The sequence below is a fragment of the Zea mays genome, chromosome 8, assembly GCF_902167145.1.
Source record: "Zea mays cultivar B73 chromosome 8, Zm-B73-REFERENCE-NAM-5.0, whole genome shotgun sequence".
Classification (NCBI taxonomy): domain Eukaryota; kingdom Viridiplantae; phylum Streptophyta; class Magnoliopsida; order Poales; family Poaceae; genus Zea; species Zea mays.
The window spans coordinates 22,380,120-22,401,130 of NC_050103.1; the positions used below are offsets into that span (position 1 = coordinate 22,380,120).

Consider the following 21,011-nt stretch of genomic DNA (forward strand, 5'->3'; position numbering starts at 1 on the left):
GAAATCTCCCCCTAAGGCCTAGAAAAGCTCATGATTCAAGCTAGCATACGGACCGTAAATAGATTCTCATGAAGAGATTCTAAACCATAATGATCGACGGAGAATGAATTCTCACATAGATCCCCAGTTTTCTGTGTGCCCATACATGTACGCTGCGGTGGTGAGATTGGGAACATACCCAATGTACGCATGGGAAATCTTTCACGGATTCCCACATACTAAAAATCATAGGGGAACTTGTACATGCAGTACATGCAGTTAATCACAAGTCAGGAGCGTGCAAAGCTTCCTGACTCCAACCATAACCAGTTGGAAATGACAATTCATTACTGATGGTCATTAATGATCTGAAATTTTTGAATCTATCACAGATTCATCATATCCTTTATGGATATCATTCTGAATACCAAGACAAACAATCATCGTTGTAAGCACATTTGGTAAAATTCAGTAGTGTGGAGGCTAATGTGCTCAAGCTTGAGACATTATTACTTAATGGTCATGTGTTGTCCAAAGGACACACTTGAGGTCATCATATAGATGCACCAAAGAACCATATAAAGCCTTCAATGTCCATACAATCTCTGTAATGGACCACACTCGTTCCTTTGAAAACAATTCAAAGAACTTTAACCAATTCAGATCAGATTTTAAGATAAGAGGAACTTTAAAATCTCATTCCCAATGATACTCATCAAGTATCTATCTTATGGGAAAACATGACCAATTGAATTGTCCATAACTTTTCATTTCATCCCAATAATGGAATTACCAATTCAATCTTACCCGCATGGTAAGTAACATCGCATGAAAAGTTTAACAAATGCAACACATTGTACGAGAGGATGTATGTAGAATACAATCCATAAGAAATGTTTCTGAGAAACACATGCAATATCCATCACTATCACCTTGTGTTTCCACATGATAGAAATTATATGGATATCTCTATAATTTGGTAAGATAAAATTAGGATATATCAACACATCCTTGATATTTCCATTACCAAAAGGGGACTAGATATTAACATATCATGATATCGCACAAAGCGATTGTCAAAATATTCTTTCCTCTTTCCATAGGAATATGAGAATATTTTGTTTCCCCACATATAGAGTTTGTGGTTCAATTCTCCACATTGCATGTTTCTTCCTCAATTGGAAGAATCCCCGTACAAGTTTGCACAACTCAAATCAATGAGTCTTCAACTCCCTTGATGAGTTTGTTCAACTCGAATCGATGAGTTTGTTCAACTCAAATCACATGAGTGATCAACTCCAATCGATGAGTTTGTTTAACTCAAATTCGTATGAGTTTTTACACTCAAATCACATGAGTGTGTTCAACTCACATCGCATGAGTTGAACCTATCACAACATCAATTATGAGATTATACCATATCTCATGCATCATTTAAATATTACTCAAAAGCAAATCATCTAACAAAGTGGTCTTCTCTTAGAAAAAGAAGTGTTGTTACATGATTAGTCCAAATCATGAATTACACAACTAACCACTGTTATCATGTCAGATGGAAGATTGAAGCACACTTCATATCTTAGCTTTTATGAGTAGTATGCATTTATTGGGATTTTGATAGTCGCCTAGAGGGGGGGGTGAATAGGGCGAAACTGAAATTTACAAATATAAACACAACTACAAGCCGGGTTAGCGTTAGAAATATAAATGAGTCCAAGAGAGAGGGCGCAAAACCAATCCCAAGCGAATAAGCAAGTGAGACACGGAGATTTGTTTTACCGAGGTTCGGTTCTTGCAAACCTACTCCCCGTTGAGGAGGCCACAAAGGCCGGGTCTCTTTCAACCCTTCCCTCTCTCAAACGGTCCCTCGGACCGAGTGAGCTTCTCTTCTCAAATCAAAGCCGGGAACAAAACTTCCCCGCAAGGGCCACCACACAATTGGTGCCTCTTGCCTTGATTACAATGGAGTTGTGATCTCAAGAACAAGTGAGAAAGAAAAGAAGCAATCCAAGCGCAAGAGCTCAAATGAACACGGCAAATCACTCTCACTAGTCACTAGGGCTTTGTGTGGAATTGGAGAGGATTTGATCTCTTTAGTGTGTCTAGAATTGAATGCTAGAGCTCTTGTAGTAGTTGAGAAGTGGAAAACTTGGATGCAATGAATGGTGGGGTGGTTGGGGTATTTATAGCCCCAACCACCAAATGTGGCCGTTGGTGGAGCTGTCTGTTCGATGGCGCACCGGACAGTCCGGTGTACACCGGACAGTCCGGTGCCCCCTGCCACGTCATCACTGCCGTTGGATTCTGACCGTTGGAGCTTCTGACTTGTGGGCCCGCCTAGGTGTCCGGTGCACACCGGACAGGTACTGTTTGATGTCCGGTGTGCCAGCATGGGCGATTCTGACTTCTGCGCGCGCAGAGGGCGCATTAAATGCGCGGCAGAGAGCCGTTGGCGCGGAGATGACCGTTGCTTCGGAGGCGCACCGGACAGTCCGGTGCACACCGGACAGTCCGGTGAATTATAGTGGACTAGCCGTTGGAGTTTCCCGAAGCTGGCGAGTTCCTGAGGCCGACCTCCCTTGGCGCACCGGACACTGTCCGGTGTACACCGGACAGTCCGGTGAATTATAGCCGAGTCGCCCTGGAAATTCCCGAAGGTGGCGAGTTTGAGTCTGAGCCCCCTGGTGCACCGGACAGGTACTGTTCACTGTCCGGTGGCACACCGGACAGTCCGGTGCGCCAGACCAAGGGTGCCTTCGGTTTCCCCTTTGCTCTTTTGTTGAATCCCAAAACTTGGTCTTTTTATTGGCTGAGTGTGAACCTTTTACACCTGTATAATCTATACACTTGGGCAAACTAGTTAGTTCAAAGATTTGTGTTGGGCAATTCAACCACCAAAATTATTTAGGAACTAGGTGTAAGCCTAATTCCCTTTCAATCTCCCCCTTTTTGGTGATTGATGCCAACACAAACCAAAGCAAACAGAGATGTGCATAATTAAACTAGTTTGCATAATGTAAGTGTAAAGGTTGCTTGGAATTGAGCCAATATAACTACTTACAAGATATGCAAGGAATGTTCCTTTCTTATGTAACATTTTGGACCACGTTTGCACCACATGTTTTGTCTTTGCAAATTCTTTTTGTAAATCCATTTCAAAGATCTTTTGCAAATAGTCAAAGGTAAATGAATAAGAGTTTGTAAAGCATTTTCAAGATTTGAAATTTTCTCCCCCTGTTTCAAATGCTTTTCTTTTGACTTAACAAAACTCCCCCTAAAAAGAGATCCACCTCTTAGTGTTCAAGAGGGTTTTGATATACCATTTTTGAAATACTACTTTCTCCCCCTTTTGAACACAATAGGATACCAAATGATAAATACTTTTGGAAAGCACTAAGTTTTTGAATTTGGTGGTGGTGGTGCGGTCCTTTTGCTTTGGGCTCATTTCTCCCCCTTTTTGGCATGAATCGCCAAAAACGGAATCATTAGAGCCCTCGAAGTAATTTCTTCCCCTTTGGTCATAAGTAAATGAGTTAAGATTATACCAAAGACGAAATCCGGTCCTTTTGCTTTGGGCTTTTACTTTCTCCCCCAAAGACAAGGTCCTTTGCTTGGAGCGATGGCGAAGGATGAGTTACGGAGTGGAAGCCTTTGTCTTCGCCGAAGACTCCAATTCCCTTTCAATATACCTGTGACTTGGTTTGAAATAGACTTGAAAACACATTAGTCATAGCATATAAAAGAGATATGATCAAAGGTATTCAAATGAGCTATGAGTGCAAGCTAGCAAAAGAAATTTCTAGAATCAAGAATATTGAGCTCATGCCTAAGTCTGGTAAAAGATTGTTCATCAAGTGGCTTGGTAAAGATATCGGCTAGTTGATCTTTAGTATTAATGTAAGAAATCTCGATATCCCCCTTTTGTTGGTGATCCCTAAGAAAATGATACCGAATGGCTATGTGCTTAGTGCGGCTATGCTCGACGGGATTGTTGGCCATTTTGATTGCACTCTCATTATCACATAGCAAAGGGACTTTGGTTAATTTGTAACCGTAGTCCCGCAGGGTTTGCCTCATCCAAAGCAATTGCGCGCAACAATGACCTGCGGCAATGTACTCGGCTTCGGCGGTGGAAAGAGCGACCGAATTTTGCTTCTTTGAAGCCCAAGACACCAAGGATCTTCCCAAGAACTGACAAGTCCCCGATGTGCTCTTCCTATTAATTTTGCACCCCGCCCAATCGGCATCCGAATAACCAATCAAATCAAACGTGGATCCCCGAGGGTACCAAAGCCCAAACTTAGGTGTATAAGCCAAATATCTCAAGATTCGTTTTACGGCCGTAAGGTGTGATTCCTTAGGGTCGGATTGGAATCTTGCACACATGCAAACGGAAAGCATAATGTCCGGTCGAGATGCACATAAATAAAGCAATGAACCAATCATCGACCGGTATACCTTTTGATCCACGGACTTACCTCCCGTGTCGAGGTCGAGATGCCCATTTGTTCCCATGGGTGTCTTGATGGGTTTGGCATCCTTCATCCCAAACTTGGTTAGAATGTCTTGAGTGTACTTCATTTGGCTAATGAAGGTGCCCTCTTGGAGTTGCTTGACTTGGAATCCTAGAAAATACTTCAACTCCCCCATCATCGACATCTCGAATTTCTGTGTCATGATCCTACTAAACTCTTCACATGTAGACTCGTTAGTAGACCCAAATATAATATCATCAACATAAATTTGGCATACAAACAAGTCATTTTCAAGAGTTTTAGTAAAGAGTGTAGGATCGGCCTTGCCGACTTTGAAGCCATTAGCAATAAGGAAATCTCTTAGGCATTCATACCATGCTCTTGGGGCTTGCTTGAGCCCATAAAGCGCCTTAGAGAGCCTATAAACATGGTTAGGATGCTCACTGTCTTCAAAGCCGGGAGGTTGCTCAACATAGACCTCTTCCTTGATCGGTCCATTGAGGAAGGCACTTTTCACGTCCATTTGATAAAGCTTAAAGCCATGGTAAGTAGCATAGGCTAATAATATGCGAATTGACTCAAGCCTAGCTACGGGTGCATAGGTTTCACCGAAATCCAAACCTTCGACTTGGGAGTATCCTTTGGCCACAAGTCGAGCTTTGTTCCTTGTCACCACACCATGCTCGTCTTGCTTGTTGCGGAAGACCCATTTGGTTCCTACAACATTTTGGTTAGGACGTGGAACTAAATACCATACCTCGTTCCTTGTGAAATTGTTGAGCTCCTCTTGCATTGCCATCACCCAATCCGAATCTTGAAGTGCTTCCTCTACCCTGTGTGGTTCAATAGAGGAGACAAAAGAGTAATGTTCACAAAAATGAGCAACCCGAGATCGAGTAGTTACCCCCTTATGAATGTCGCCGAGGATGGTGTCAACGGGGTGATCTCGTTGGATTGCTTGGTGGACTCTTGGGTGTGGCGGTCTTGGTTCTTCCTCATCCTTCTTTTCTTGATCATTTGCATCTCCCCCTTGATCATTGCCATCATCTTGAGGTGACTCATCTTCTTGATTTTGCCCTTCATCAACTTGAGCCTCATCCTCATTTTGAGTTGGTGGAGATGCTTGTGTGGTGGAGGGTGGTTGATCTTGTGCATTTGGAGGCTCTTCGGATTCCTTAGGACACACATCCCCAATGGACATGTTCCTTAGCGCGATGCATGGAGCCTCTTCATTACCTATCTCATCAAGATCAACTTGCTCTACTTGAGAGCCGTTAGTTTCATCAAACACAACGTCACATGAGACTTCAACTAGTCCAGTGGACTTGTTAAAGACCCTATATGCCCTTGTGTTTGAGTCATAACCAAGTAAAAAGCCTTCTACAGTTTTAGGAGCAAATTTAGATTTTCTACCTCTTTTAAAAAGAATAAAGCATTTGCTACCAAAAACTCTAAAGTATGAAATGTTGGGCTTTTTACCGATTAGGAGTTCATAGGATGTCTTCTTGAGGATTCGGTGGAGATATAACCGATTGATGGCGTAGCAGGCGGTGTTGACCGCTTCGGCCCAAAACCGGTCCGGTGTCTTGTACTCATCAAGCATGGTTCTTGCCATGTCCAAAAGAGTTCGATTCTTCCTCTCCACTACACCATTTTGTTGAGGTGTGTAGGGAGAAGAGAACTCATGCTTGATGCCCTCCTCCTCAAGGAAACCTTCAATTTGAGAATTCTTGAACTCCGTCCCATTGTCGCTTCTTATTTTCTTGATCCTTAAGCCGAACTCATTTTGAGCCCGTCTCAAGAATCCCTTTAAAGTCTCTTGGGTTTGAGATTTTTCCTGTAAAAAGAATACCCAAGTGAAGCGAGAATAATCATCCACTATTACAAGACAATACTTACTCCCGCCGATGCTTATGTAAGCAATCGGGCCGAATAGATCCATGTGGAGTAGCTCAAGTGGCCTGTCGGTCGTCATGATGTTCTTGTGTGGATGATGGACTCCAACTTGCTTCCCCGCCTGGCATGCGCTACAAATCCTGTCTTTCTCAAAATGAACATTTGTTAATCCTAAAATGTGCTCTCCCTTTAGAAGCTTATGAAGATTCTTCATCCCAACATGGGCTAGTCGGCGGTGCCAGAGCCAACCCATGTTAGTCTTAGCAATTAAGCATGTGTCGAGCTCAGCTCTATCAAAATCTACTAAGTATAGCTGACCCTCTAACACACCCTTAAATGCTATTGAATCATCACTTCTTCTAAAGACAGTGACACCTACATCAGTAAAAAGACAGTTGTAGCCTATTTGACATAATTGGGAAACAGAAAGCAAGTTGTAATCTAAAGAATCAACAAGAAAAACATTGGAAATAGAATGGTCAGGAGATATAGCGATTTTACCAAGTCCTTTGACCAAACCTTGATTTCCATCCCCGAATGTGATAGCTCGTTGGAGATCTTGGTTTTTCTCATAAGAGGAGAACATCCTTTTCTCCCCGGTCATGTGGTTTGTGCACCCGCTGTCGAGTATCCAACTTGAGCCCCCGGATGCATAAACCTACAAAACAATTTTAGTTCTTGACTTTAGGTACCCAAATGGTTTTGGGTCCTTTGGCATTAGACACAAGAACTTTGGGTACCCAAACACAAGTCCTTGACCCCTTGTGCTTGCCCCCAACATATTTGGCAACTACTTTGCCGGATTTGTTAGTCAACACATAAGAAGCATCAAAAGTTTTAAATGAAATATCATGATCATTTGATGCAATAGGAGTTTTCTTTCTAGGCAACTTGGCACGGGTTGGTTGCCTAGAGCTAGATGTCTCACCCTTATACATAAAAGCATGATTAGGGCCAGAGTGAGACTTCCTAGAATGAATTTTCCTAATTTTGCTCTCGGGATAACCGGCAGGGTACAAAATGTAGCCCTCGTTATCCTGAGGCATGGGAGCCTTGCCCTTAACAAAGTTAGACAAGTTCTTAGGAGGGGCTTTAAGTTTGACATTGTCTCCCCTTTGGAAGCCAATGCCATCCTTGATGCCAGGGCGTCTCCCATTATAGAGCATACTTCTAGCAAATTTAAAATTTTCATTTTCTAAGTTATGCTCGGCAATTTTAGCATCTAATTTTGCTATGTGATCATTTTGTTGTTTAATTAACGACATGTGATCATGAATAGCATTAACATCAATGTCTCTACATCTAGTGCAAATAGAAACATGCTCAATATTAGATGTAGAGGGTTTGCAAGATTTAAGTTCTACAACCTTAGCATGCAACATTTCATTCTTAGTTCTAAGGTCGGAAATGGTAGCATTGCAAACATCAAAATCTCTAGCCTTAGCGATCAAATTTTCATTCTCTAATCTAAGGCTAGCAAGAGAAATGTTTAATTCTTCAATCCTAGCAAGCAAATCATCATTATTATTTCTAGGATTGGGAATTGAAACATTACAAACATGAGAATCAACCTTAGCATTTAAACTAGCATTTTCATTTCTAAGGTTGTCAATCATCTCACGGCAAGTGCTTAGCTCACTAGATAATTTTTCACATTTTTCTACTTCTAGAGCATAAGCCTTTTTAACCTTAACATGTCTCTTGTTTTCTTTAATTAGACAATCCTCTTGGGAGTCCAAAAGGTCATCCTTTTCATGAATAGCACTAACTAATTCATTTAATTTTTCTTTTTGCTCCATGTTAAGATTGGCAAAGAGAATACGCAAATTATCCTCCTCATCACTATTATTATCATCACTAGAAGACTCATATTTAGTGGAGGAGTTAGATTTAACCTTCTTTTTGCCGTCCTTTGCCATGAGGCACTTGTGGCCGACGTTGGGGAAGAGGAGTCCCTTGGTGACGGCGATGTTGGCGGCGTCCTCGTCGTCGGAGGAGTTGCTAGAGCTTTCGTCGGAGTCCCACTCCCGACAAACATGGGCATCGCCGCCCTTCTTCTTGTAGTACCTCTTCTTCACCTTTCTTCTCCCCTTCTTGTCGTCGCCCCTGTCACTATCACTTGATAATGGACATTTAGCAATAAAGTGACCGGGCTTACCACACTTGTAGCAAACCTTCTTGGAGCGGGACTTGTAGTCTTTCCCCCTCCTTTGTTTGAGGATTTGGCGGAAACTCTTGATGACGAGCGCCATTTCCTCATTGTCAAGTTTGGAGGCGTCGATTGGTTGTCGACTTGGTGTAGCCTCCTCCTTTTTCTCCTCCGTTGCCTTGAATGCAACGGGTTGGGCTTCGGATGTGGTGGCATCGTCAAGCTCGTTGATCTTCCTCGAGCCTTCGATCATGCACTCAAAACTTACAAAATTCCCGATAACTTCCTCGGGGGTCATTTTGGTATATCTAGGATTGCCACGGATTAATTGAACTTGAGTAGGGTTAAGGAAAATAAGTGATCTTAGAATAACCTTAACCACCTCGTGGTCATCCCACTTTACGCTCCCGAGGTTGCGCGCTTGGTTCACCAAGGTCTTGAGCCGATTGTACATGTGTTGTGGCTCCTCCCCTTTGCGAAGCCGGAACCGACCGAGCTCCCCCTCAATCGTTTCCCGCTTGGTGATCTTGGTGAGCTCATCACCTTCATGCGCGGTCTTGAGTAAATCCCAAATCTCCTTGGCGCTTTTCAACCCTTGTACTTTGTTATACTCCTCTCTACTTAGAGAGGCGAGGAGTATTGTTGTAGCTTGAGAGTTGAAGTGCTCGATTTGGGCCACCTCATCCTCATCATAGTCCTCATCCCCTACGGATGGTACCTGCGCACCAAACTCAACAACATCCCATATGCTTTTGTGGAGCGAGGTTAGATGAAATCGCATTAAATCGCTCCACCTAGCGTAATCTTCACCATCAAAAGTTGGTGGTTTGCCTAATGGGACGGAAAGTAAAGGTGTATGTTTGGAAATGCGAGGGTAGCGTAGGGGGATCTTACTATACTTCTTGCGCTCTTGGCGCTTAGAAGTGACGGAGGGCGCATCGGAGTCGGAGGTAGAAGTTGATGAAGTGTCGGTCTCGTAGTAGACCACCTTCCTCATCCTCTTATGCTTGTCGCCTTTCCGATGCGGCTTGTGGGAAGAAGATTTTTCCTTCTTCTCTTGGTGGTGAGAAGAGGAAGCCTTTTTCTCCTTTCGTTTGGAGGAGTCCTTCTTCTTCTCCTTCCTCTTTGTTCGGGACTCTTCCGATGAAGTGCTCTCATGGCTTGTAGTGGGCTTTTCGCCGGTCTCCATCTCCTTCTTAGCGTGATCTCCCGACATCACTTCGAGCGGTTAGGCTCTAATGAAGCACCGGGCTCCGATACCAATTGATAGTCGCCTAGAGGGGGGGGGGGGGGGTGAATAGGGCGAAACTGAAATTTACAAATATAAACACAACTACAAGCCGGGTTAGCGTTAGAAATATAAATGAGTCCAAGAGAGAGGGCGCAAAACCAATCCCAAGCGAATAAGCAAGTGAGACACGGAGATTTGTTTTACCGAGGTTCGGTTCTTGCAAACCTACTCCCCGTTGAGGAGGGCACAAAGGCCGGGTCTCTTTCAACCCTTCCCTCTCTCAAACGGTCCCTCGGACCGAGTGAGCTTCTCTTCTCAAATCAAAGCCGGGAACAAAACTTCCCCGCAAGGGCCACCACACAATTGGTGCCTCTTGCCTTGATTACAATGGAGTTGTGATCTCAAGAACAAGTGAGAAAGAAAAGAAGCAATCCAAGCGCAAGAGCTCAAATGAACACGGCAAATCACTCTCACTAGTCACTAGGGCTTTGTGTGGAATTGGAGAGGATTTGATCTCTTTAGTGTGTCTAGAATTGAATGCTAGAGCTCTTGTAGTAGTTGAGAAGTGGAAAACTTGGATGCAATGAATGGTGGGGTGGTTGGGGTATTTATAGCCCCAACCACCAAATGTGGCCGTTGGTGGAGCTGTCTGTTCGATGGCGCACCGGACAGTCCGGTGTACACCGGACAGTCCGGTGCCCCCTGCCACGTCATCACTGCCGTTGGATTCTGACCGTTGGAGCTTCTGACTTGTGGGCCCGCCTGGGTGTCCGGTGCACACCGGACAGGTACTGTTTGATGTCCGGTGTGCCAGCATGGGCGATTCTGACTTCTGCGCGCGCAGAGGGCGCATTAAATGCGCGGCAGAGAGCCGTTGGCGCGGAGATGACCGTTGCTTCGGAGGCGCACCGGACAGTCCGGTGCACACCGGACAGTCCGGTGAATTATAGTGGACTAGCCGTTGGAGTTTCCCGAAGCTGGCGAGTTCCTTAGGCCGACCTCCCTTGGCGCACCGGACACTGTCCGGTGTACACCGGACAGTCCGGTGAATTATAGCCGAGTCGCCCTGGAAATTCCCGAAGGTGGCGAGTTTGAGTCTGAGCCCCCTGGTGCACCGGACAGGTACTGTTCACTGTCCGGTGGCACACCGGACAGTCCGGTGCGCCAGACCAGGGGTGCCTTCGGTTTCCCCTTTGCTCTTTTGTTGAATCCCAAAACTTGGTCTTTTTATTGGCTGAGTGTGAACCTTTTACACCTGTATAATCTATACACTTGGGCAAACTAGTTAGTTCAAAGATTTGTGTTGGGCAATTCAACCACCAAAATTATTTAGGAACTAGGTGTAAGCCTAATTCCCTTTCAGATTTCATATACAAGATTAGATGCCTGGGCATACAACACTATACCATGTATAGTGAAATGACAAAAGAGTTTGTCATACTCATTGCCCTTTCCTTTTTAATGTGCTTATATATTTGCTTTCAAGCAAAATATATGAATACAAAGTGTTAGTCTACAACATAATGTAGACACATACTCATAAGTCCACAAGTCTTATGATTTTCTTTGCTATTCATTTTGGGCTTCCACATCAAGCCACAAAAGCACATTATTTCTTTTCATAAGAACCACAAGAGAAAGGGAGCATCTCACTTCCTCCAAAATAAAGAAGTGAATCCCCATATTATGCAAAGATGAAATGAACATATCCAATGAACATTAAGGATAATTAAGCCCATTAGGCGAGTTCATCAAACTCTATTAAATAATTATCCTCCAAATGACTTAACCATTTTTGTTTGTTGTTGCAACTTTGCCGCAAAATATATCATATCTTTATATGTTGGAGAATTCCAGGTATCACATAAAGTGTACCAAAGATTTTTGAAAATTGGTGTACACAACGTAGATAATCTCCATGTAATGAAACAATGGAGTAGATCTCCTAGTAGTGGGTAAAACTTTTGCTGCCTGAAAGCATGGTCTCTGGGCTGATATATTCAAGGAACATACCGCAACCAATGCTTAGGACTCCACTACCCTGTGCTTGACCAAAATTTCAAAAATAAAATGGAATTCACCATAAAGGTGAATAACCAACATCACATCTCCAACATATCTACTTAGGAGAACACATAGGTAATCATCATGACCATATGATGTAGACCTCTTACTGATGGGCAAATAACATTTTGCTGTCTAAAAGCTTGGTCTCAGGGCAAATAAATTCCAAGAACTTATTGCAGCCAAAGCATAGATCTCCATCATGTGTTGAAATATCCCAAGTTCAAGATATGTGTCATATTTTGCAAGAATTCATCATTTAATTAAGTAGAACTTAATTAAAAGAATTCTTTTAGCAGTCACCATGACTGCAGCGTCCAACCTGGCTCCATAGCCCGCGATGCCTTCTTGGTCCGTGATCTTTTTGGGTTAGCACGTATAGGTAATCATCTCGAAAGATGTAGACCTCATAGTGATAGGCATTTCAAATGTGGCCTGAAGCACGGTCTCTAGGCTACTAAATTCTATACAGAATTTAGCGCAGCCAGTGCTTAGTACTCCATCACCCTATGCTTTTCCCAAAAATGCAATATCATTTTGCATGAGGACCATTAGTTTCGACTTAATTATGTGTTATGTTTTCCATGCAAACATAAAAAAATACAAAAACAAAAGCAAGTCGAAACTATGTGAATTATAAATGTAAAGGAAAATATAATTCACTAACAAGTCATAACCATTAGTTTATTAATCTACCATGTGTGGTAAGACTAAACAAACCTAAATGGCGATTGTTGTAATAAAATTACAAAAATTTAACAACATATCTCAAAATTAGATACATGAAGGTGTTTCATCCTTCCAGAATTACATGTTCACACTAAAGTGTAACATATAATTAGGGTAGTCCCCAAACATTTGGAGTAAACCCAGTATCATAACCATTATTTTAAATTGAACACGTGTAGGTAATCACTATATATGTTGATACATAGTGTAAACCTTTCAGTGACAGGCGAAACTAATCGCTGCATTAGACATGGTCTCTAGGCAGGATTATTCATGAGAATAAAACGCTGCCAATGTCTATGACTCTACCACCTTATGTTCAAACTTGAAATAGGGATGATATGCAATAACTTTTGTTTAAGATAAATCCTTTTAAAAATTTAATGTTTTTAGTGGATTCATCATGTGTAGGAACAACAATACATAAATACATGTATAAACAAATACATATATTAATTAATATGGTATAAACATAATGTAGTACATGAGAGAAGTAAACTGGTGATGTATATAATTATGCTTTTTAGTACGGAATAGTACAACGGACAATAATATTAAGAAATAGCACTTGGTTGTTGTGCGGCAGGCCCATCTCCCAAGCCCATGCACCTGGTCGCTCGCATATGGCCCAACCGGTTGGCAAGGTTAGGGACTAACCGCACACCACCGCCACCACATCGTAGGCACCGCCGGCTGCCAGACCGCTGCTGTCAGGGAGTACGGACGCAGCCGCCGCCGAGTCGATGCGCGTGCCAGGGAGTTCGACCGCGCCGAGCCGCTGCTGCACCGCCCGTGGCCGGGTCGTGCCCGCGCCGCCGTGGCCGGCGCCCGAGCCCGCGGTCGGGTCACGCCCGCGCGGTCGTGGCCGGACGTGCCCGGACGTGCCCGCCGCCAGGGAGCAGCCGTGCCTGGGGAGCCCTTTGGCCGAGGCCGCTCACCCGCCCGCTCCGGGGCCGAGCCGCGCGCCCGCTCCGGGGAGCGCACGTGGCCGTTTCGGCGTCCGCGCACCGGGAAGGGCCATGGAAGTATCGTCTGCAGCAACCAGCCAGTTTCTTTGAAGCGTAAACGAAATCACCTGATGCGGGTGCCGTAGGCGATGCCCGCACGCTCGTCGGCGATGAGCAGTTCGTCGCTGCCGGGTGGTCGCTCATGGTCACTGTGGCCGGCCTGCACCCGTCCATGATTTCTTGCCACAATGGTTTCTTGCCAGACGCTACGCCGCCCACCAGAGCCTGAGCGGCGCTGGGAACCGCCCTTCGCGCCGCCGCCCGAAGCCAAAGTACGCCGCGAGCAGTAGCCACGCCACCGCGCGCGAGGCCGCGTCCGCGAGGCCCACCGTCGTTTCATGTGACCAACCGGCGCTGCTGCCCAGGGCCTCCATGGCGAATCATCACGTAACTCTCTTCACTCTCCGTATAGAGCAATCGTGCTGATAACGTGTTAGAGCGCAGTGAAAAACGAGATTCGAGAGAATGTGGAAATGACAGTTGTATTCTTTATTGCAGGGAGAACTCTGTTTATATACAGGTGAAGGGGTGCGTTCTCAAGGGGTGTCCCTTGGGAATTATCTGTCGCACCTCTTGGATTGATCACAAATACAATATTTTGTAACATAAGCGAAACTAATGGCCGTAGTTTTCTTATCCGTGGGGGCGGCCGGCGACACATTTGGTGGAAAAGACCGCGCTTTTGGAGCTGGTTTGCCGCACCAGCTCGAGCAGACGATAGAAGATTTTTTTTTTAGATTGATTGGCTGCTTCGTGCGGTGGCGCACGGCGATGCCGTTGCTGCATGCCAGTAGTGTGTGTGCCGTTGTCGTCGTCGACGACGACGTCAGCTTGCTGCATTATAGTATGCATTATTGTTACTAGTAGTATTTGGTTTTCATAGCTTCCATGCATGTTCCACGGCTCTCCTCTCTCTGCTTCAACAGCCGGCGTTCGTGCGTGGTGGAGGGATCCCTGCAGGTCCCCAGAATCCATGGATCTGTCGAATCTCCCGGGAATGACGCAACGAGACGAAATGTTCCGGTTGTGCTGCAGCCTGCATGACGCTGGAGAAGAAACAAAGGCCGGTGCACAAGAGAAGATCGGAGGACGGTGCACGAGGGCACGGGCAAACCAGTAGCGTCTCATTTTTACTGCAACAATCAAGCACTGGAGTCTCAGATTAAGCTCAGACCTGCTTATTTCGCTTTGGCTTGCCTCACTCTAACCCCCTAACCATCTCTCTGCTAGAAAAAGGGCGTTATCAAACTGATAAGGGCCTTGAACCCCTATCGCTCCTGGACAGGCCCAAAAACGATGAGATGCAGGCCGGCCCAGCATGAATAGCCGGCGGCTTCGTAGCGAGCCCTGTCCCTGCCTGCCTACTGCCTAGCTGGTTCCTGTGGCTGCGCCTGCCTATTTTCCCTTTTTCTTTCCTTTTTTTTCAAAACCACGGGCATTTTAAACGAGTTTGAACTGAAAATTATAGCTGAGCGCGGGGGGATTTGAGGACCAGTAGAATTCATACTCACTTGGCACCACCTGTGCTACAAAGAACCAATTTTCATATATATATATCCCTGATAAGATTTGAATGGACTGGATGCAGGGGTGCTACGTTTTGACACTGGGCCGGGATACTGAACCGTGTGCGTGGGAGCTGATTGTCAAATGGGACATCTAAAGAGTGTTTAGGGGCAAACTTGTTTGTTTGTTTGTTACTTGGGTATCCCAGCCATAGAAACACAGTTGGTAGTCGCTGAACAGCCAGTGTTGTCATTGCAGTGTTCGTTTACCTTCAAAAGACGGTCTGCACTCTGCACGTGCAGGCTTGCTTGTTCTCTGACCTTCGGGCTGCGCATATGTGATGATTGAATGTAGCCATTATTATAACTGACTTCGAGCTGCGCATATGTGATGATTGAATGTAGCCATTATCTCTACTACTAATTATGTTTGTATTGTAGGCGTCCACACCCCGACGGATGGTGCACGGTTCTGCCCTGCGACACCACCCACGCCCGTCTCTCCGAAGCCGCCAGCGTCTCCACCCGAGACCCCGACCCACCCCGCCTCCCCCGCCGCCGCGCTCGCGCTCCCCCGCGACAGCCGCCATACGCCCTATCTCCGCCGTGCCTGCGCCTCCTCCCCCGCCCGCCCGAGACCCGCCAAGTTTCCCTTCCTTGCACGGCGAGATCCACCATCGGCGCCCCCTTCCCTGGCGAGCCACAGCCGTCCATGTTCCTGGCCACCGGCGACCTCCCTTCTCTAGCCCTTGGCGGCGAGCCAACACCTCCTCCCATGGCTGCCCCCCAGACCCCAGTCCCGTCCGCGCATCCGCTCTTCCGTCAGCGACGCACCTATTCTCCCCTCTCTCCCCGACGTCGCCCATGGCGTGGACGGCGACCTCCCTCACCCTGCAACTCTGCACGTGTAAGGGCCGTGTTGCCCGCCTCCTTTCCCCACACCGGCGCAGCCCCCTGTCGCCGCGGCCCCTTCCCCAAACAGCACGGCACCACATGCTCCCCCTGCCGCGCCCGCACTCTCCTTCCCCAAATAACACGGCCCCACATCGCTGGTTGCCTCGCCTCGCCGGGGACCCAGCACGATGGTCAGGGAGCTGGTGGGTGGGGGAGACAGGGAGGAGCGGAGGAGGAGGTCAAGCTCAACATGGACATTGTGTTCGTGACGCTGCCTTCCCCACCGACACCAACGACTCACTCCAGAACCCGGATCTGGGGCCCTTCCTCCTCAAGCCATGGTATTGGGCGAGGGTGGCGCCGCCTCGCGTGCTTGAGTTCGCCGAGCGCGCCGCCAGGGTGCTCGAGCGAAGAGGTGAGGGCACCGAGCTCGAGCTCGCCATGAATCTCCACATCGCTGCTGGCATCCACTGCGGACTCAGCCACCAAGCCCTGACATTGTAGCCAGTTTCTTGCAATCAGAACGAATGCCAGTTGGTAACCATTTAACATTTCTTTTGCTGTGTCAACTTATTGGAGTTGGAGAGAGGCTATCACTATACTGACCTTTATATCATCAGAATTGACATAAATGTGATTTACACGTAGATACAAGTTTGTGGCAGAGATTTCTCTGACACGCCAATCAGTCTTCGATGCGAATGCTTGTTGCTCATATGGACTTGTGGTTGTGATAATGAGTTCATCTCCGTGCACATTTGTCGTCCTTGTGGTTACAGCAGTTAACTGAGTAGTCTCTCTTGACTGCAAAACAAGGTAAAATCAATAGTGACCAAACTGACAAAAGTATCTCTGAAAACAAAAATACAGAGGAAAATATTTATGCCTTACCTGTTTCTCAATTTCAGCAATCTGTTGCCTCTGCTGTGATGGTGGAGCAATTTCAGCGCCAAGAATGATATCTCGCATTTTAGATTGTGTCAGTGCAGAAGTATTAACATTGTTTTTCTTTGCATAATCAGAAAGGATGAGGTCCCTTAGTGCACACTCAACCTTCAACCACTGTTCATCATTCAGAGATGGCCATATATGATGTGTTTCAGTAATAATTGTTTTGTCAGGTTTGAGCAACATCTTTGCCTTCTCATTATTCACATGAAGTGCACGTAGAATAAGCACAATGTGGGAGAATGTTGTGTATGATGATATACTTTTCAACCAATCATCATATATATTATAAAGAACCATCTGTGGTTCAGTTGCCTTCAGTATAAGATCACCAAACTTCTCAATCTTCAAGCAAGCCTGGAAAGGAAGCTGCAGCTCACTGCCCTTAATAACAATGTTAGGGAAGTCAGGTAGATGGACCTCCAAGGGATCCAACATGCCCTTCCTTGTCACAACAATTTGCTTTGGCTGCTCTTCTACAGGAAGAGATCGAACCAATGCAGCAACCTCCTCAGCGGTTTTCCACTTGGCCAGCTGCCCAAGACGCTTTTGCCCCGCCCATACACTTGTGTGGATAACCTGCACATTATTATCCATACTCAGTTTAAACCTACCTATGTTCAGGGTTTTACAGAAAAACAAAATCACATGAAAACTAGAGCAGAAATTCGAAAAGAACAAACCTTAAGAAAAAGTTGACCCGTTCTTGGATTGAAAAATGAAAATAGCACCATTAATTGGTTTGGTGGTCAAGTTACCCTAAAATGTTTTGTGAATAGTGACTCGATACACATTTGTATCATCCACGAACCATATGATTTGATTGCTGAATATCTCTCCATAGTTCTGTGAAGACAGGTATGGTTCATATATTCAAATATCCAAACCTCATTTGGAGTTGTGATACCAGCAACCTTTGACATCGATTCAAGATGCTACTGGAGTGTTATTCATGTGAGTGTAATTTAGTACATGATCCAACTGGTAACAAACTTTATGATACTAGCATATCACATAATAGATGAGATTACTAGAAACAGCTCATGTTATTGAATATAGAAATTTCAGTTCTATTGTTTTTACACAAATTTGTTTGTGATGCTTCAAACCGCTAATGATTTTTTTTAAAAAAGTTGTGCAATGAGCATATCACATAATATATGAGAATCTTAGGAATAAACCAAGTTGCTAATGAGTAAAATTTTGGCTTTGCTTTTTAAAAAATATGGGTTCAAGTTGTTCCTGACAGATGCCACTGCACAAATGGACGTTGACACGTTGTAGTGATCACACTGTCACGAGAGCTGAGCAAACTACAGCCTGCAAGAGCTACACGTGGTAGCCTATACTCCTGCCTTGCTATAATTTTCTTAATTTTCTTTTGTTAATGAGTGCAGTTTCTCTGGCTAATGGTAAAAATAATTTGTTCTACAGGCATGCTTGACCACATCATGGTGGAGAATGCAAGTGTTAAAGTTGCATTGAATCGCATTGCCGTTGTTTCTGTCCTGGATGCACATACCCTGTCAGTGATGTCTTATGAAGCTTGGAGGCTCATACATCTGTTTCTGTTGGCTCTCTCTAGCTATATGCAGTGGAGCTGCTAATATGCATGAAGTTTGGGCTAGGTGAGCTTCCTCTTTCACTTTTCAAACCAGTATAGGTATTGGCCGATGTCAAGAAGACAAGGCCGGCGACGAGAGGACGACAGCGTGCAAGAAGAGAAGGCCCATGTTAGGCGCAACTATAGGTATTGGCTTCCCGTGTCCCTCTGCTTGATGTGTTCTCTTTGCAAAACCCACCCAACTATCATCACCATCATATAGGTGCAATTAAAGAACTTTTATTTAGAACAAAACTAAACCAACATATTTTAGAATGGAGTAATTGATAAAATAGAGACCTATCTTTTTATCCCAAAGTCAATTAGGAAATTCATTTTTTTGGTTATTTTCGGGGCTGAATTTTGCTACATGGTTCTCCAAGACATTATCTGAATTTTATGGGCTAATTCAGTCTATGTTTCTCCAAGTGTTTGTCTCTAACATAGACACCTAATTTGATTGATGCATGGTTTGTCTACTGAATCTCATTTAGTTTATGGTCTGAATCTGTTGTTCCTCTTCTTCAGGGCTCAAGGTCAATCAGTTGTGGTCACACTTTTCCATTTTTACGTTCAGCTAAACTGACCCCCTGTCTCATGGTGTGCCAGCCCCCATGATCCTCTTCTTTGTTTTATCCATTGTTTTTGCTTTGATGAGACTATTCTGGAATAATATCATGGAATGCACTCTTGTTGCTTCGGTAGGTGCAACTGTGCAAGGATAGGCAACAAGTGTTCAACAATATGTCTGTGGATCAATTGACCTGCATTTCAGCTTTTAGTTGAGGATCAAAATCTCGTGTCGTTCAGGTTCGTGGCCACCACCATCCTCTTGTCCACCGAACCCCTCGCACGCGGCACGACCTAATCCTAGACACCCGACCCCAATGCTCATGTGAGCCATCTGTTTCAAGCGGCAATCCACCCCCAATTTATTTCCCGCTATTTTTTAAATTGTGGTCTACTTTGTGCTATTGATTCGATTGGTTCGGCGAACCTCGCAGGGCCCTCGGTAGAGAGACATTAATGTGTCGGCACCGTGGATCGTCGCAGTTGTGGGTCACTGTAACGGCACTGGTCACAGGCACCATCTGCCTCTGTTCGTCCTCCTCTATTGGCCTCCTCAGCACCTACAGGGTCCAGGTGTGCTCGCGTCACCCATGCTTGTTTCTATAGTGATTTTGTTGTGCTGTTTGCTCTGCTTGGCGTTGGTGGAGGGATGACCGATAGCAATGTCATGAGAGTTAAGAGTGAAAGGTGAGAGGCTATGGCTATGCAGGTGCTGGTGCTAACTAATGTACTTTGCAAAGAAAATCTCTAATGGATCATTTGGAATGAATTATTCTGCAAATAATGGCATATTTGGGTAGTGTATATGCCTAAGCATGAATCATGTTGTTTGAAACAGATGGAAAAGTTTCTATAATACATATGTAACAAATACATACTCCTTGTTCAAGAGATCGTAAGCAAGATTGTAAACGGTATCCAACGCAGAAGCACCTAATATGGTTACAGAGTATTACTGATGGGCTTACCTGCAGACTGCAGTAAGTTGCGATAGTTCTTTCCAAAGTTGTTTAGATCCAACTTTTCCATAACTATTATTTTGCTTAATCAGCACCCCCAAGTATGTAGCTTACTGTTCCTATGAAAAACTGAGAAACATAAACAATTAGTTTGCTGCATTATAGTAGACATGTAATGTAAACATTGAAGCATGCGAGCAGGTTACGACATAAATGTAAGGACATTTGTAAAATTGATAATTGACACATGATGTTTCATAACCTCAGTTTTGCTAGCTTAGGCTGTCAGGGAAGTGATGCATCAATGGATCAATACTGTTTATTGATTATAATGAAAAGACTCGAGTAAGGAATTGATAAATAACTGTTAAAATCAAGTCAGCGCAATGTATGGATCTATGCATCTTGTTATGGCACATAATATTTAATGTATAAGGAATAATGTTAAAAATAAATGGCCTAATTTGTCTCAGACATTTTTTTGGTGCATCACTGATTGAGTTATGCTATATGCATGGAATTGAATTGTATATACAATGTTTATTTGAATTTTCTATCAAACTATATCTTGTACCAATATCAGTGCTACTACTCAAGGATGTTGTTGCAAATGAGTTGTGGAGAACCGTAGATGCAAATGGTTGGAGAGCATCTTCTGCACCACACATCTATTGGCCTCGTAAGTTTCTCCAGTCCTATGCCATTCCGAGTGATGGCAAAATAAAATTCTGAAATGCAATCTCTCTACCTGCAGACATACCAGCTGAATCTGAGAGCAATGGGTACTTGTGTGTCCGGTGCAACGGCGGCTTGACCTTACAAATCAGTGTTGTATGACTAATATAAAACTCTCTCTCTCTAAAGTAGCATAGTTCACCATGCAAGTTTTGTGTATTCATGGCAACATATCTGAAAGATTTAAGATTACTTCTACCTTGATTTTGTAGATATGAAATGTTGTTGTCATTGCACGAATCATTAATGACTTGATTTTGCTCTCTA

The 21,011-nt window shown here is 44.6% G+C and overlaps 2 protein-coding genes across 21 annotated transcripts; one reads left to right on the forward strand and one right to left on the reverse strand.

The window, feature by feature from the left end:
• Positions 1-15,443: 15,443 nt before the first annotated feature.
• LOC100856985 (uncharacterized protein) lies at positions 15,444-21,011 on the forward strand. 20 transcript variants are annotated; one of them, XM_035961634.1, is made up of 12 exons: positions 15,444-16,466; positions 16,578-16,745; positions 16,838-17,050; positions 17,722-17,831; positions 18,114-18,215; positions 18,312-18,627; positions 19,009-19,080; positions 19,186-19,290; positions 19,485-19,623; positions 19,889-20,030; positions 20,593-20,688; positions 20,764-21,011. In XM_035961634.1, exon 1 carries the CDS (start codon positions 15,495-15,497, stop codon positions 16,431-16,433), a length of 939 nt encoding a protein of 312 aa, XP_035817527.1. In that variant the 5' UTR covers positions 15,444-15,494; the 3' UTR covers positions 16,434-16,466; positions 16,578-16,745; positions 16,838-17,050; positions 17,722-17,831; positions 18,114-18,215; positions 18,312-18,627; positions 19,009-19,080; positions 19,186-19,290; positions 19,485-19,623; positions 19,889-20,030; positions 20,593-20,688; positions 20,764-21,011. The 20 variants fall into 20 exon arrangements, with proteins under 20 accessions (XP_035817527.1, XP_035817528.1, XP_035817516.1 ...); XM_035961635.1 differs by having other exon boundaries at positions 15,444-16,745; positions 20,607-20,688; XM_035961623.1 differs by having other exon boundaries at positions 16,838-17,831.
• LOC103634930 (pre-mRNA-processing-splicing factor 8A) lies at positions 16,478-17,498 on the reverse strand. Its single transcript, XM_035961637.1, has 2 exons — positions 16,821-17,498; positions 16,478-16,733 (listed from the first exon to the last, which is right to left on the reverse strand). Exons 1-2 carry the CDS (start codon positions 17,472-17,474, stop codon positions 16,500-16,502), a joined length of 888 nt encoding a protein of 295 aa, XP_035817530.1. The 5' UTR covers positions 17,475-17,498; the 3' UTR covers positions 16,478-16,499.